General features: G+C 42.0%; 1 protein-coding gene and 1 long non-coding RNA gene across 4 annotated transcripts in view; both read left to right on the plus strand.

Annotated features, from left to right (window-relative positions):
- Positions 1-4,928: 4,928 nt before the first annotated feature.
- Positions 4,929-9,724, plus strand: LOC122463531. The gene is made up of 3 exons (XR_006286980.1): positions 4,929-5,084; positions 9,072-9,279; positions 9,662-9,724. It is a non-coding gene; the product is annotated as an uncharacterized LOC122463531 (long non-coding RNA).
- Positions 9,725-10,461: 737 nt separating this feature from the next.
- NCAM1 (neural cell adhesion molecule 1) overlaps positions 10,462-14,659 on the plus strand; it is a 267,775-nt gene continuing 263,577 nt past the window's right edge. For all 3 annotated transcript variants that reach the window (XM_043533907.1, XM_043533912.1, XM_043533909.1), the window contains exons 1-2: positions 10,462-10,532; positions 11,040-11,128. In XM_043533907.1, coding sequence (XP_043389842.1) covers positions 10,477-10,532; positions 11,040-11,128 — 145 coding nt within the window. In that variant the 5' untranslated portion in view covers positions 10,462-10,476. The remainder of the gene's footprint in view (positions 10,533-11,039; positions 11,129-14,659) is intronic.

Here is a 14,659-nt window from a genome sequence, read left to right on the forward strand (position 1 = left end):
GGACTGGAATAACTAACGCCTCAATCAGGAGGGTCCCTCAACCTACTCAGCGCTTGTGGCTAAAGGCTACTGTCAGGCCTCTTTCTGTTGACTTTCAAAACACTGTGGAAATGGCTTTAGCATTGACTTTCCTGGGAGTTGCATCTTAAATTGTGTGTGCTGAGACAACCCCGCCCCCATCCCCCACCCCCTTTGCCCCAGTGCCCATGGCTATTCCATGTCATGCGCAGGATCACTGAGAGGGACTGAGTCATGTTTTCAGTTCTGGGAAGTAAGAGATGTGGGGGCGGAGGGGATACCAGTGAAGGTACAAACAGCAGGCAAATGAAGAACTGAAATGGAACATAATGGTCACAGGAGAAGGTGAAGGCCTTCCAGCAATAATGATCCACCATCCAAACAGATCGCACTAAAAACCAACAGCAAAATCCATGCCACTATTATGTTTGACCCTGTGTCTGTACTTTATTATGTATTTTGTCAAAAGTAAGCCCCCTACTCCTGCAAACTCACCCCCATGGACAAACCCCTGCTGAGACCCACTGACTTCCATGGAACCCCACACAGGCCCCGGGCTCTGTCCACATGGATGGGCCTGCAGGCTCAAAGCCTTTAACTGCAAGTCAGTTTGGGCAGAGACTTCATCTCTTCTGTGTGTTGCACAGTGCATAGCATGCTGCTGGCACTTAGTAACAGCTGGCAGAGGCAGAAGTTGGTGATACTCAGGTGGAATAGGCTGTCACGAGATGCCCTGACCAATCCACTGCCAAGCCTAAGAGTAATTGTATATTTATAGAGCCATTCATGCCAAAGGATTTCAAAATATTTTACACTACATAATATACAGGCATCACTTCAGACCCCACACTGAAATTCAGCTGCCTCCGGAGCAGAAGATGGAAGCTGTACAAGAGCCATAGAAATGCCGGGCTGAAGTTTAGGAGAGGCAGTAAAACAAATGCAGAACATAACTACCCAGAGAGGAATTGGACCAGCATATAAAGCATAGACAGATGTCCAAATTCCTCCGAAACAAAATGCGTCACCATCAAAATGCCTCACAAACATTAGGCATTAAATTAAATGAACTTAAAACAAATGCCAAGATTCATCAGAGAGTTCAACAGAGTCATCCAGAAAAGAAGATGGAACTATCTGAGACATAAGTGAAGAATGAAGCCAGAGCATCTGCCACGGCAGCCATGGCATTGGGCAGCTGGAGGAAAGCATAAAAAGACCTCTCTCCCTGGAGAGAATCCTTCCATTGAACGGTACTCAGAGAGGGAAGAGTAACGGGACTTAAGAACGCTGAGGATTTGCACAGAGCAGTCCAGAATAGACAGGGATGGTGGAACATCGTTCATACCCTGTGCAACGTTCGATGGTGTGGGAAGGTTCCAGATTTAGAATTTCCCCCTACTCTTCCGCAACATAACTTGGGAATTTTAGAGCCTGACACAAAGCCCACTGAAGTCAAAGGGAGACTTTACATTCACTTCAGGGGGCTTTGGAACAGCCCCTTACTGGCCAGGACCTCAGTGTCATGTCTTCTCCTGAAGCTGGGTGTGTACATGGATTCAATTGTCAGTGGCCAGCAAAGCTCATGGGCTCACTCAATGTTACATTGTAATGGCAAAAAAGCCAAAGTCAGCCAGCTCCAGTAACCCTTTGTAGTCCATAGTCAATTTACTGTACACTATGCTCAGAAGCTCCCCAAGATTAACCTAGAAGCCTCTCACTCAGGCAGAAATAGTGTAGAAATGTAACTGGAAGTAGTGTGGGAGTGCAGTTTCCTGGGATGCCAGGGTGCAATTTGGCCTGCAATGAATGATTAACTTTTCCAGGTGGGTCTGTTCCACTTTCTGCAGAGAAAGCAGGGAGAAAATAGCTCACGAAAGCTTATGCTCAAATAAATTTGTTAGTCTCTAAGGTGCCACAAGTCCTCCTTTTCTTTTTCTAAAACTGGATTGTTCTTTCCATTGTGGGATTGGTCATGGCCAAGCTGGCTCTCCCTGATCATCTTTAGAGGCACTGTCTTAAGTGTAATTTTATTTTCATTTCTCTGGTGTTTTTACTGGATTTTATTTACTTTTCTGAAAGGTCCACCCGCTTAGTCAAGATAAATCTTAATGAAATGCAAAAGACTACTTTCAGGTTTACAAGAGGCTCAAGTAATTAAAATAAGACACCATTATCTTTTCTAAAGACAGCAAATTTGTTGTCTGAATTAAGAGCTGATTTCGGTGATATATTCTATAATGGAATACATCACTAATGAAGTGCTCAATTACTAGAAACATTCCTGTTATTTATTAAACACTTTGGCTAATTAGAAGGGGAAAAAATTCACAAGTAGAAGCACACTGATGCAGTGCATAGGAGATCAGGGCAGAAGAATTCAGCAGATGTGTTAGCACAAGAGCTCAGCAAGTCAGCTCAGCTCAGGTGGAAGGAGCATGTTGCCTGATACCTCCTGGAGAAGAGGAGCTGCAGCGTCCTAATGCTTTCTTGTTACTTCTATCTGCTTAAAAATAAAAGAATAATAATAATAATAATAATGAATAATTTGTATTCCGATAGGACCCAGGAGCCCCGGGCATGGATCAGGGTCCCATTGTGCTAGACGCTGTACACAGAGAGAATAAAAAGTACTCTGGAAATGCATCTGGAGAATTTTAAACTTCAGGATTGCAGATAGGAAACCCAGGGCCTGATTATCCCTGTATCTTGCACCTTATGTGATCATTTACATCTTTGCAAAGTGGATATAAAATGCTACATTTCTGGTTTAGCTGTATATGATCTTCACTTTTCACAGGCATAAATGATTACACAAGGCTCAGAGCAACAGCAAATCAGACCCCTAGTTTGCAGGGTTTGGGTGTATTCTGTCCCTTGTGCCATTTAGGCCTTGCTTACCCTTTCAATTTGCCACAATTTCAACCATCAGTGGCCACCAGTGCAAACTACTGGAGTAGAAAGAGTGATGTGCACTAATGCCATTTACCCTGGTTTCATGCAGACATAAGCTCCACAGGGGGCAAATAGCAGCTTTGCCTGCTTACACTAGGAATAGCACTTTGCAGGTACTCCAATTGCAGGCCACCGAAGGCTGTATCTGGGGCACATCTACGACGTAGACAAGGCCTTAAGCAGTTTCATTGTTTAAAAAAAAAAAAGCGTACAAAATCATTCTGCTTTTCAAAACATTGCCCTGAATGCAGGGAATGTTTCTAGTCTGTTAATCCATTGAAAAGATCCTAACTTCTCTTTCAGAATAAGTTACCTTGGCGAGCTTTATTGAATGCTATGAGCAATATGTCGAAGAGGCCTTGTGGTGACAGAAGTGCACCGCTGGCAGTCTCATGCCCCAGAATGTGCTTTGCAGAGGTGGGAGGTGTCCCTCATGCTACAACGACAGGGCTGGCTTCATTAAGTTCCCCACCCTACAGTCACGTGGACTTCAGGTGCTTTTGTTCTGAAGGAACAAAGAAGCTTTCCCGCCCCCCAATGGCACGTATATTAAGATCCATGCTCTGTGAGCTCGGAATGCGTGCTCTGCAGAACAGAACATCCGGTACTACTTGCTTCAAGGGCCCACATTGCTATTCATGGTGCATTCTGTTTGATTTAACCTCATATAATAGACTGAATGCAGGAAACGAATGCCACAGCTAGACCACTGGAAGGGCTCAGTCTTCTGCCAACCTGAATGCCATAGGTTCTAATGCTACTGGCAACATCCTGGATGAGCTGTGAGACAAGCAAGCAGCCCGCACAGCAATCTCCTTCCTTCAGCAAACTGGGAATGGATGATATTTTAATCAGCTTTGAAGTCAAGCTACATTTCATGTGAGCAGCATGATCTAACTGCTGTTCTCCAAAGCGCACCTTCCTGCGCTGTAATCCTGTCAAATCTCACAAACTAAGTAGGGGCCAGGTGAAGCCAGTATTTGAATAGGAGAGCTCCAAGGCAGAACTGAGGCAAGGCAGGCTATTAGCAATCCAGGAAATGACACATTTGGCCTTGGAGTGTGTACTGAATCAGTGCCCCAGTGTGGTGCTAGGAGGTGCTGTCTTTGGGATGAGATACAAAACGTGGGTGCTGACTTTAATGAACAGGTGATGATTAAAGATCCCATCATATTTATAACAAGAGATAGGGTATTCATTCAGTATCCTGGCCAGGTTCCAAGCCAGGTAATTACATTCTACCTCCCTAACTATCCTCTGCAGAAACTGTCAGTTGGATGCAGTACTCTCCACTTCCTGTCTTATACTGCAGCGTAGCATTGCTATGAGCTGTCACCCAGGTGCTGCATTGCATTCCGCCCCAGAGAGGAACAGGGGGATCCCATATATCTTTACTATTTCTTCTCTTTCTTTGTTTATGAAAAGATATTCGTTTTACAATTAGCATTTAATATATTTATGGACTGTTCGTTCCACCTCTTTCTGGAATTAAAAATAATAGAAATAAAGTTACATTTTCACGAGGGGTGGGTCATACCCTCGGGGTTAAATCTGAAGGTGTTCAAATTCAAATCCCCAGAGCCAGATTTGCCCTCATAGTTTTGTTTCCGAGTCAAAACCAAAAGTGGAAGGGACATATTTTCCAGTTCTTATTTGGATGCTGATCTTTTACCATTCCAGATTATGGAAACCACATGAGAACAGTTTATGAGATTTCAGCATCTTTGAATCCAAACCTGAACTCCAAACTCCAGCCTTTAACTACTCCTCATCTAGATCTGAATGCTGTGGGCCAGACTCTCCGTTCCCCTATACCTTTTGCTATTATTTACACCATAGAGTAGCTGCTCCCTGGGAGTAGACCAGGCCTCTCACCCTTGTGTTAGAGCAGTTGAACCATTAAAGGGGGCAGGGCTACACCTGAGGTTATAAAGACCTCTCAGTGGGCAGGAAGGGGAAGAGTGATTGGGGTAAGCTGTGTCTGTGCAGAGCAGAGGTAACTTCTGTGGTGGAGCTAAGTGCCTAGGAAAGTCATCCTGGACTTGCTGTTCCTGAAAACTAAGTGAGATAGCAGTGAACAGAACTGGTTAAATGAGAACTGGCTGAGAAGGGTGAGCTGAGGAACTGCTTGTGTTTGCTTTGCTTATGTTTGGTCAATAAACCTATTTAAAGGTGGGATAGTGTGTGTGGGTAAGCTGGGGAGAAGCCCTGCCCCAGGGACAGGGTGTTAAATACTTCCTGAGCCAGAATGAGGACTTTTTACAGGCACTTTGTAGTGGAATAAATGTCTTCATAAAGGACAGGGCAATAGTGGCTCAGGCTGTGTCTCTTTAGCCTGTCTCTATCTCTTAAAAAGAAAAGGAGGACTTGTGGCACCTTAGAGACTAACCAATTTATTTGAGCATGAGCTTTGATCTCTATCTCTTGTTGCTTATGTAGTCTGGTATTATTGGGGGAAATTTTGGGAAGAAATGGCCTATGATTTTGATCAATACCTGGTATCACAACAGCTGAGGAGTTCCCTTTGTAACTTTATAAATAGATGAGGAGGCAAAGAGGGGTCTGTATTTACATATAATAACCAGTTTGGGGGGATTATTGCTCAAATATCACCTTTCATGAGTGTGAAAATATCAGCCAGTCCTGAGTCTTCTTATAAACGTGAGCCTCAGCCCAGTTTCACTGAAGACTGCAAACCATTTAAATAGACCTGGGGCCGAGGCTTATGGTGGTGTCTCAGAAAACCTATGAAATTAAAGATCTAGCCTAGTTTTAATGTGAAACTCATTCCAAGTCAGGGGCAAACCCCACATGAATTGTCAAATGAAGAAAACTTTCCTGTGAAGCCCTGAAAAAGGAAATGGCTGAGTTCCTCACAGCCTGATTTATTAAACACCTGTAAAAACATGACCAGGGTTGATGATTGTCATACAAACCCTAGCTCAAAAGGAAGATGGGGTTTCTTATTTTGGAGTATTTAAATCCCAATTTGTATTAAACCCCTTCCTTACCCCCAAAAAATATATTTGGAAGATGGGAAAAATCTCCTGTTCAAGTGATCTAACTAGCAACTCTGTCACTTGGCTAATTGTAAATTTGGTGATTCTCCAAATCTTTAAACAACATTCAAATATCAAGTTATGTTCAGTTCACCAAATTTAAATATTTGGGTTCATGTCAAGACTTCTTAATGCTAAATTAATCTTAAATATTATTGCAGTGAGGTGGTATCTAGAAGTTCTAATCAGGGCTTGATTGTGCTAGACACTGCACAAACATACAACCAACAGCTGGTCCCAACCCCAAAGAGTTGATAATCTAAGTATATGACAAGAACAGGTGAATCCTACAAAGGAAGCACAATGTAACAATGACATGATTGAGTAGCATAATTGTGGTCACAGCACACCAGCTACCTATTAACTCTTGATTGCCTAGTAAACATTGCTTTATATCATACCCTTAATATTGCTTAACAGAGTTTATTGTAGCTTAATACTCTCAGGGAAGACATGGGGAGTGGAGAAGCAGAACGTAAACAGCTGAAGACTTAGGTACTCTATCAATCTTTTTAGCAACATCTTTCCAAAAATAATATTTAGAGGACATCTTAACTTTGAGGTGGAAATATTTTTATCTTCTTTGAATTACTATTTACTGAGGTTTTAATAAATGTTCATCGCACAGGCTAGATGAGCCCTTGCACAGACAGAAAGTAAAGCTTATCTTGAAGCAAAAGTCTGTTTATCTTGGGCTGTTCATCCTCAATAGATTTGTTGAAAATACTGAGTAAGAATTTCTGCATGATCAACTTTAATTTCATCATAGGAGTTAACTTGGAAAGCTAATGTCACTTGTGATGAGGATTGTAGCACAAAGGTCACCTGTAAATAGAGTCCAAGGAGTTTTTGGTGTGAAATACACAAATAGCAAGAGCTGGGCGACTTGCAAAGGATTCATTTGCTAGGCTAGCAGTGTGGCCTTAGTCTTGTTTGTGGGTTGAAGAACTGTGATCTGGAAACAGACCACTGGGATGCAGAAATGAGTGAGACTCTTCTGATTGCTTGTTTCTTTTATTTGCTCAATTTGTCTTGTGGTTCATGTGGGAAGTGGAACTAGGGAGACTTTGTTCCAGTTATAAGACCGTTCTTTGTCTCTTTTGCATTGCAATGCATTATATTGTATCTTTTCGTGTTATTTGATTGTCAATTCTTTGGGACAGGGAGCCCATTATTTGATTCAATTTACTTATGGTATTTATTAATAATCTTTGAATTTACATAGCACTTGGCTTTCAAAAATCTTAAAGCTTTATAAAAAAAAGTTAGGTGTCAGGACAGGTTACATGTTACAGGTGTAGAATGACTATGCTAACACCTAGTTTAGTGGTAAGCCTCTGTGTGTGCCCAACGTGAACTATGGGTATGATTCCCCTAGCTGATAGTGTAGGCAGCCATAGATAACCAATGTAGCTGGAAAGAAGGTGTGATTACTTGGACACTTTTCTCTAATATCAGGCCACTTACAGCTCCTTTACCACAATACAGCTAAGCCCAAGCAAGAAAACAAGCCCCAACCCTCTGCATGCATCCATGATAGGAAACACAAAGTCAGAGCGCTCATAGCAGGAGGAGGTTAGTTATCAAAATAATCTGAAAAATAGAATCTCTGTGCTCTCTTCACTCTAAAAACCTGCTTGGTTATTTGAAAGGCGAAGTTGATAAGACTCTGCAGATTAAAATGCGACAAAACCTTTGTGCATATATTGTTAAAAACCTAATGTACATGTTGCCAGAGGAAGCAGCATTTGGTGCTTGTAGTTCGAGCACACCAATGGGATTCAGGAGACCTGGGTTCTGTTTCTGCTATTGATTCACTGTGATTTGGCAAAGGTCACGTCACCTTTTTCTTCCTCAGTATTTCCATCTGTAAATCAGTAAAGGCTGATTCTGCACCCTTTGAGTCAATGGAAAGGCCCCCATTGACTTGTGGGGATTGGATCAGAGTCATAATAGTGTTCTGGCTGGACCTACCAGATGGTGCTGTTACACATAGTCTTAAGAATTTTTCCTAGGGTTTGAGTCTTTGAAGAAATGCTCTATTGTTTGATAATTTTGATGTAATGACATTAGGGGAAGCTGTGTCAAGCAGCAAGAGAGGTTACTTTCTGCCTTCATCAATCTAGCTAGAGAGAATTCTTGAGGCAGAATTAATTTCAGGAACCAGAGCAGACTTGGACTGAGTTGGATGACAGTGAAGTTAATAAAATTGCTATGCTTTTTCTCTTAATAAACCTGCCTCCGAAGTGCTTGACCAGCTCCTACAGAAGTAGGCATTGTCATCTCTGTTGAGTGGTAGCAGAATTTTGGAGCCTTACAGGTTGACTTTCCATTGGAGGAGAAATCAGTGACATGGAGTTGGAGTCTGGGTATCCTCTTAATGACAATTGTTTTTGTTTACACTCTACACACCAGACCTTGAACAGAGGTGGTCACAAACAGTACATAGGTAACTTCAGACATCTTAGCCTATATTCCAGTAGCACACACAGGCTTTTATGGCAATATTCCACATTGTGCTAGGTGGTGCACGAATGCACAGTAAGACAGTACCTGTCCCAGTGAGAATACAGTGTAAATCAACTAGTCAGGAAGGAGTACTGTTGTGATCTCCATCTGTAAAATGGGGAAACTGAGGCACAGATATGCCATTACTTCCCTAAGGTCACACAGGGAGTTTGGCAAAGCCAGGATCTAAAGCTGGCTCTTCTAGTCCTAATCTACAACATGAACCAGAATCTAGATACTGAGAAAGCATCCAGTTTCTCTAAATGCCTCTTCGTTTGATTGGGGGTGGGAGAGCATCAAATGAGAAGTCTGCTTGGAAAAAAAATCCAGGGAATGCTGAGTCTCTGGGTAACAAATCAAAATTAATTCAGGGACTTTCTTTGTGGGGGAATCCCACCCTATGCCTTTTAACTACAACATCAGCTTGACAAAAGCAAAGTCATACTTTGCACCTTGGTTTGTTAGGTGACTTTTAAATGGGCGGGGAAACATCTGTTTGTTTGTCTCTAAAGTTTCCTTTTCTCCCCTCAGGTTAGTAGTGGCTGCTAATGAGAAGCCTTTGAGAAGCAGTCTGATTGCCTCAGTCCAGTTCCACCATCTTGACATCTGGGCTGTCGTTGCTGATCTCCCCAGCAGGACCACCGATGGAATGGGTCATTGACAGGAAACAAAATGAATGTCTAAAGATGGCACCCACCCAGACAAAAGTGGGGCACGTCTGTGAGACGTGATTCCGAAGGTGAGCTGCAGCCCACGCTGTACATTCCTCTGTGGATAATCATAGAGGAGTTCAGTCTCTTGGGCTTTCACTCCAGCCCCTTGCGGGGCTTGGGACACACAGACTTTCCTTCTGCCTCAGAATATGAGCTGTGTAAAAATGTCAGTGAAAAAGTAATACAGCCCAGGCAGTAACATTGTCCCAATGCAACTGCACTGGCCCTCTGAGCCATAGACTGGTGATGTATTTTCCTGCAGCCCCAAAAGAAGGAACCACCTGTAGGTCCAGTGATATAGTGGTCTGTTACTCCTTCCCTTTTCAGCAACAGCTTGTGGACTAGCAGTAAGTGCTTCTATGTAAGCCATGCAGGATTTTAAATCCATTTTGCATCTGAATCTTCCAGGATCGTTGGCTACAGCTAAGGCCAAAAGATGTTACACTCCTTGGCTTCGGCTGTTAAACTGATGTAGGTTACACGTTTATTAGTAACAACTTTTGGAGGCACCATCCGAATCTCTGATCTGTTTATTGTCAACTACATTAAATTAACGAGCAACTCTAGTGGGAAGATAGAATGGAGAGGCAGACTGGGATAAGAATCAGCAGGGCCCTCTCCAGCTCTGTAGGGCACGTGCAGAAACTATGGCAAGAGCCTGTCTACCGCTTGATAACAAGTGTGGTACCTCAGAGGCTGTAGTCTTGAAAAGCAGCTGATGCCAAGGAATACAACATATCATGTTACACCAGAGCTCTACACAAAGTCGAAAGAGACATTGGCTGATTGAAGTTTTTCTCCTGATGAGTAAGGCTACAGCATCCAGGAGCTCGGCTGCCAATCAAAAAAGATGTATGGGCTATAGTGTGACAAAGGCTAGCTGATCTGGAATCCATGAGGGCTGCGGTAGAAGGGGAAGTTTGCCTCTTTTTTGTTCTGCTTATTGATGGGTTTTGTCTCTCCGGATTTTCTCTTGAGGTCAGCATGGCCAGAATAATACTGTGAACTATTCCAAATGTACTTTCAACATGGGGGAGGGGGAGAAGTCCAATATGGAAGACATATAGCTTAAATAAGCAACACATGTTCCTGTGGAATAGGCATGTTTCATATAGAATGCTATAAATAAAACCATTCTGTTTCCCCTGCTGAATGCTCTGACTCTTACTTCGCAGCAAAAACAGGAGCTGCTGCTTGAAACAGACCCGCCATGTTGCTTAGCAATGCACGTGGGGAAGGGTCAGCTTTTCACCTTCACATTGCTTTTCAGCCCAGAACGGTAAATTGAAGCCCTTTGTGCTCTTGTCTAATGTCTCAGGAAATAAGGAAGGCCCATTTGGGTTGTAAGTTGTCTTTTGCTTGTATTCAAAGCAAAAGGATCATGGCAGAAACAGAGAAGTATGTGTGAGCATGAGGGGCTGTAAGTGAAATCCGGGTCCAATTAAAGTCAGTGGGAGTTGCCCCATTGATTTGAATGGGGCAAAGTTGTCGTCCTATAGGTACATCCATGATGTATGAAGTCTGCCCCAGGCCCTTTCCTGAAGTGTGGAACAGAGGCAGCTTGGCTTTTTCCTTTGGGTGAGGCATTTTGTCCTGCAGCTATTCAGCAAATTTCCACATCTGGTAATATTTGGATAGCTATGACATGTTGGCAAGCCAAAGACAGCCAAAAAAGTAGAGACCCTAACAGTGAGCAAAGCCTGAGACAAAACTGAAGTAGCTTGGACAGTACTGGCCATCACAGTAAGTCTATCAGAGAGTAATTTGGTTCCTGATTCCCTTCCAGGCTGGAGTCATCTGTTACATACTGGTGGGATATCTCATCCTACATTGAAATCTACAAGAGGAGTTTGTGTCTGACCAACCTGATACAAGGTACCCAGCTTTTGAAAAGTTCTCTGCAGAATGATTGCTACATACTATGCTGGATGGACTGTAGTACCTACTGTGGGTGCAATCTAGAAAGGGTTAGCAAGGAGATGCATTTAGTTTTGAACTACCTTATTTTTCTTGGGCTAAGCCAGTGATTCCTAACCTTTTTGGGCAACTGCATAAGTTTAAGGTACAGACTTGAAACTCCGATGCATGCATTGCTTTACATATGCAAATACCCAAGTTTGGATATCCATTGTTTGCATGCACATGGATGGCTTGCATGCCTAATTTAAGGAAAGGCAATTACAAACACCTATGTTTAAAAATTTGTACCTAGCAGACTCAGCTGTATCAGTGCTCTCCCATTTCTTTGTGTAGGTTGTAACCTGCCAGGCAGATAGGCTGTTGTCACAGACAGAAGCCTGGGGCCTGGGCAGTTTGAGTTCCTTGCCAAGTGCAAGGATTTTTATAACCTTTCCACTGGGTTTATAAAGTAAATGACAAACTCGAGTACTTGGCGCACCCAGCCATATTTAATTACTAATTCTGTGGACATATCTGAATCTCATCATAATTCTTTGAAAGAAATGCATTGCAGATATTGATTGCTAACTTAATTATGAGCCACTTCCTCCTGTGAGATGACACTTGCAACCTGTGAAATTCAGGATGTCCTAGTTGCAGATTGCAGTTGCAGGATGGGCGTGGTGGTTTCATTTGGAGAATGTTGCCTTATTCCATAGTCTAGCACTGGCTTTCTCTGCAAGGAGACAGTCTCTACTTTCTAGTATGGAAGTGAAGTACTAGAGGGATGGAGAATCCAAAAAGCCCACAGACAAGATCAAGATGCCATTATTTAAACACTTTTTAACACTCTCGTAGAGTTGAACAAACTGTATTTAGCTTTGGCATGAAGTCTTACATTTAATACGTTTTTAATACCTAGGACTGGCAAGACGGAAACTTCATTATGTGCTTGCTTTATATTCAGGACGTTATTTCTGCAGATAAATATGTAATGTAGTTCATATTACACATACAGTGTTTCACACATCTGTTTTATGTTTCACTAATGGCACAACAAGTGAAACCATCATCTATCCTGCTTCTCTATATTAATTCAACATGTAAGAAAAAAGGGGATGATTGTCTTCCATCTCACAGATCACTGTCAGGAAAATCGACTCCTTTTTTATAGTTCATGCAAACGATGCCAAAAACACAAATCATAGAACTTGAAAATGGCGATCCAAGGCACAATGTAATTTAAGAGCAAATACCACTCTTTAATCCACAGAGGAGCAGTTCAGAACACATTATGCACTAGCTTAATTTAATCCCTGCTGCAAAAAGTCACCATGGCGAGCCAACAGGGATAGGAAAATTGTAATGGGAGTGAGAAACTGCCAAGTTGATATTCATTCATGAGATTGTGAGGCTGCATGAGTCGCTTTCATCCTCTGCATCCAGGGCTACTGTACTAAAGCCATGTTATAAAATAGATTTTAAAGTTTACTTTCAAAAAAGAAAAGTTCTCTAGAATAGAATGATAGGTTGGCCTTACAGTTAAGGCACTAGAGACTGGGACACAGGAGATCAGTCTTCAATTCCCAGGTCTGCCATAACCATCCTGTGTGGAAGCACAAGATAAAGTCACTAAATCTCAGTTCCTGACAGCTAAAATGGAGTTAACAGTACTTTGTCTGACTTGTTTAGTTACGTTGTAAACTCTTCTAGGCAGGCACTGTCTCTTATTATGTAATTGTAAGTTTCTTAGCATGAGCCCCCTACCATAGCACAAAAAGGACTTTGGGATATCCTCTATTTCCATGCATTATTACTATTCTTAACTATAATCACTGAAATGACGTGCAATCAAAAGTAAAATTTCAATCACTTGTCCACCAACAGCATTTATGTAGTGTAGTGAAATCTCCTACACAAAGATGTTGTATTACTTCAACTGTAAGGAAATTGTAAGGACATTTTTATCCCCTTAATGAGATTTATCAAAATACCTTACGTGTCCCCTGATGTCTGAACAATATTAACAGAGCATACCAGGTTCTGATTTGGGAAACACGCATTTTTATCTTAAAACAAAGCACACAAAACAAACCCTGTACTTATAACTTGATGAGGCCTCTAGACAAACAGCACACTTGGTGCATTCCACATATAGATCATAGCTGGGTTTAGACAGCAGGTCAGCTTGCAATCAGGTCCATGTCACTTGGATGGGCTATTTTAAATAGATATGGCTTGATGCAAGGGTGAAGTTTAGCAAGGAAAGAATATATATCCTGTGACATTTCCATGAATGAGTGATCCTATGAGCATTTCCTTATCCTCTTTTTGAATGGGTGAGTCATAAAGTGGCACTTCTATTCCAGTTGTAGGAAAAGTACAACTTTTGTTTAATGACTTCAGAAAAGTCTCAACAAAATAAGTCTGCTTCCTTTGTCATGAGAACAAAATTACTTTAACTTTCTATTGTGCCCTTTCATACAAATATTGAAAAGTGCTTAACGTCAGTTAATTAAGATTTACAGGCACTGTAAGTCTTAGCATTTCCATTTGACATCTGGGGACACTGAGGCACAGAGGTTAAGCGATGTGGTGAATCCGTGGTAGAGTAGGGATAAAACTAAAAAATCGTCATACTCAATCCTCTGCTCCTTTAGGTCAATCTCAGCTGTTTGTAAAAGATTACAGTATAAGTTGCCCCAGAAATGTTAAGAGGCAAATAAGATTTCCATAATGGCTCAAAAGTTTTTTTGTTTTTTGTTTTTTTTTTAAAGTCAGTTTTAAAATAGCCACTTCCCCTGTGTCCAGCACCTTAGGCTGAATTGAGGTTTTTCGTGTTAAAATAATAATTTGCTGCTGAGCTGAGGCTTTGGGCCCCAAGTTTCAGCTGTGAGCAAATGTTTGCAGCCAAGTTACAAAGCCCTGAAAACAAAAGGCTTGAGCGGAAAGGAGGATTATATTGACTATAACTGAACTCGTCTTTCCTGATCACCCTTCTGAAGCCAGCTCTGCACAGGCAAGCAGCACGCTGCCAAGTGCAATATTTCTCCAGTTGTGCTACCTGACCAGAATCATGAAGTCTTTTAAGAGTACACTGAGCATTATTGACTCTTCCATCTGTTCCTTTCCACAATGGACCCCACTTCTCTTCAGAAGGAGCTACTGCTGTGCAGATGGTACACATCTGCAAAAGAATTACATCATATGACATCATCTGGTATTGCACATGCTCTTACTACAGGCAGTGAGCTATCTGTTTCTTAACAACCTCATTAAGGTGAAAATCACTCCGTGCAGACAGACAGCACAAGTCCAAGGCACACCTTAAGCCTTATTTTGAGTCCCATCTTGCCCAGCACCCTCTGCCCACTGATGATTATGAAAGAAGAGTCCTCTGTTTCTAGAAGGGTGATGGATGCCTGCTACCTGTCTCTAGATTTCTAATGTAGCTAACAGTAGTATTTAGTTCCCTTTTAGGCGAACAGTGTTTCAAGTATATTAAAA

The sequence above is a fragment of the Chelonia mydas genome, chromosome 22 (assembly GCF_015237465.2).
Source record: "Chelonia mydas isolate rCheMyd1 chromosome 22, rCheMyd1.pri.v2, whole genome shotgun sequence".
In the NCBI taxonomy this organism is placed as follows: Eukaryota; Metazoa; Chordata; order Testudines; family Cheloniidae; genus Chelonia; species Chelonia mydas.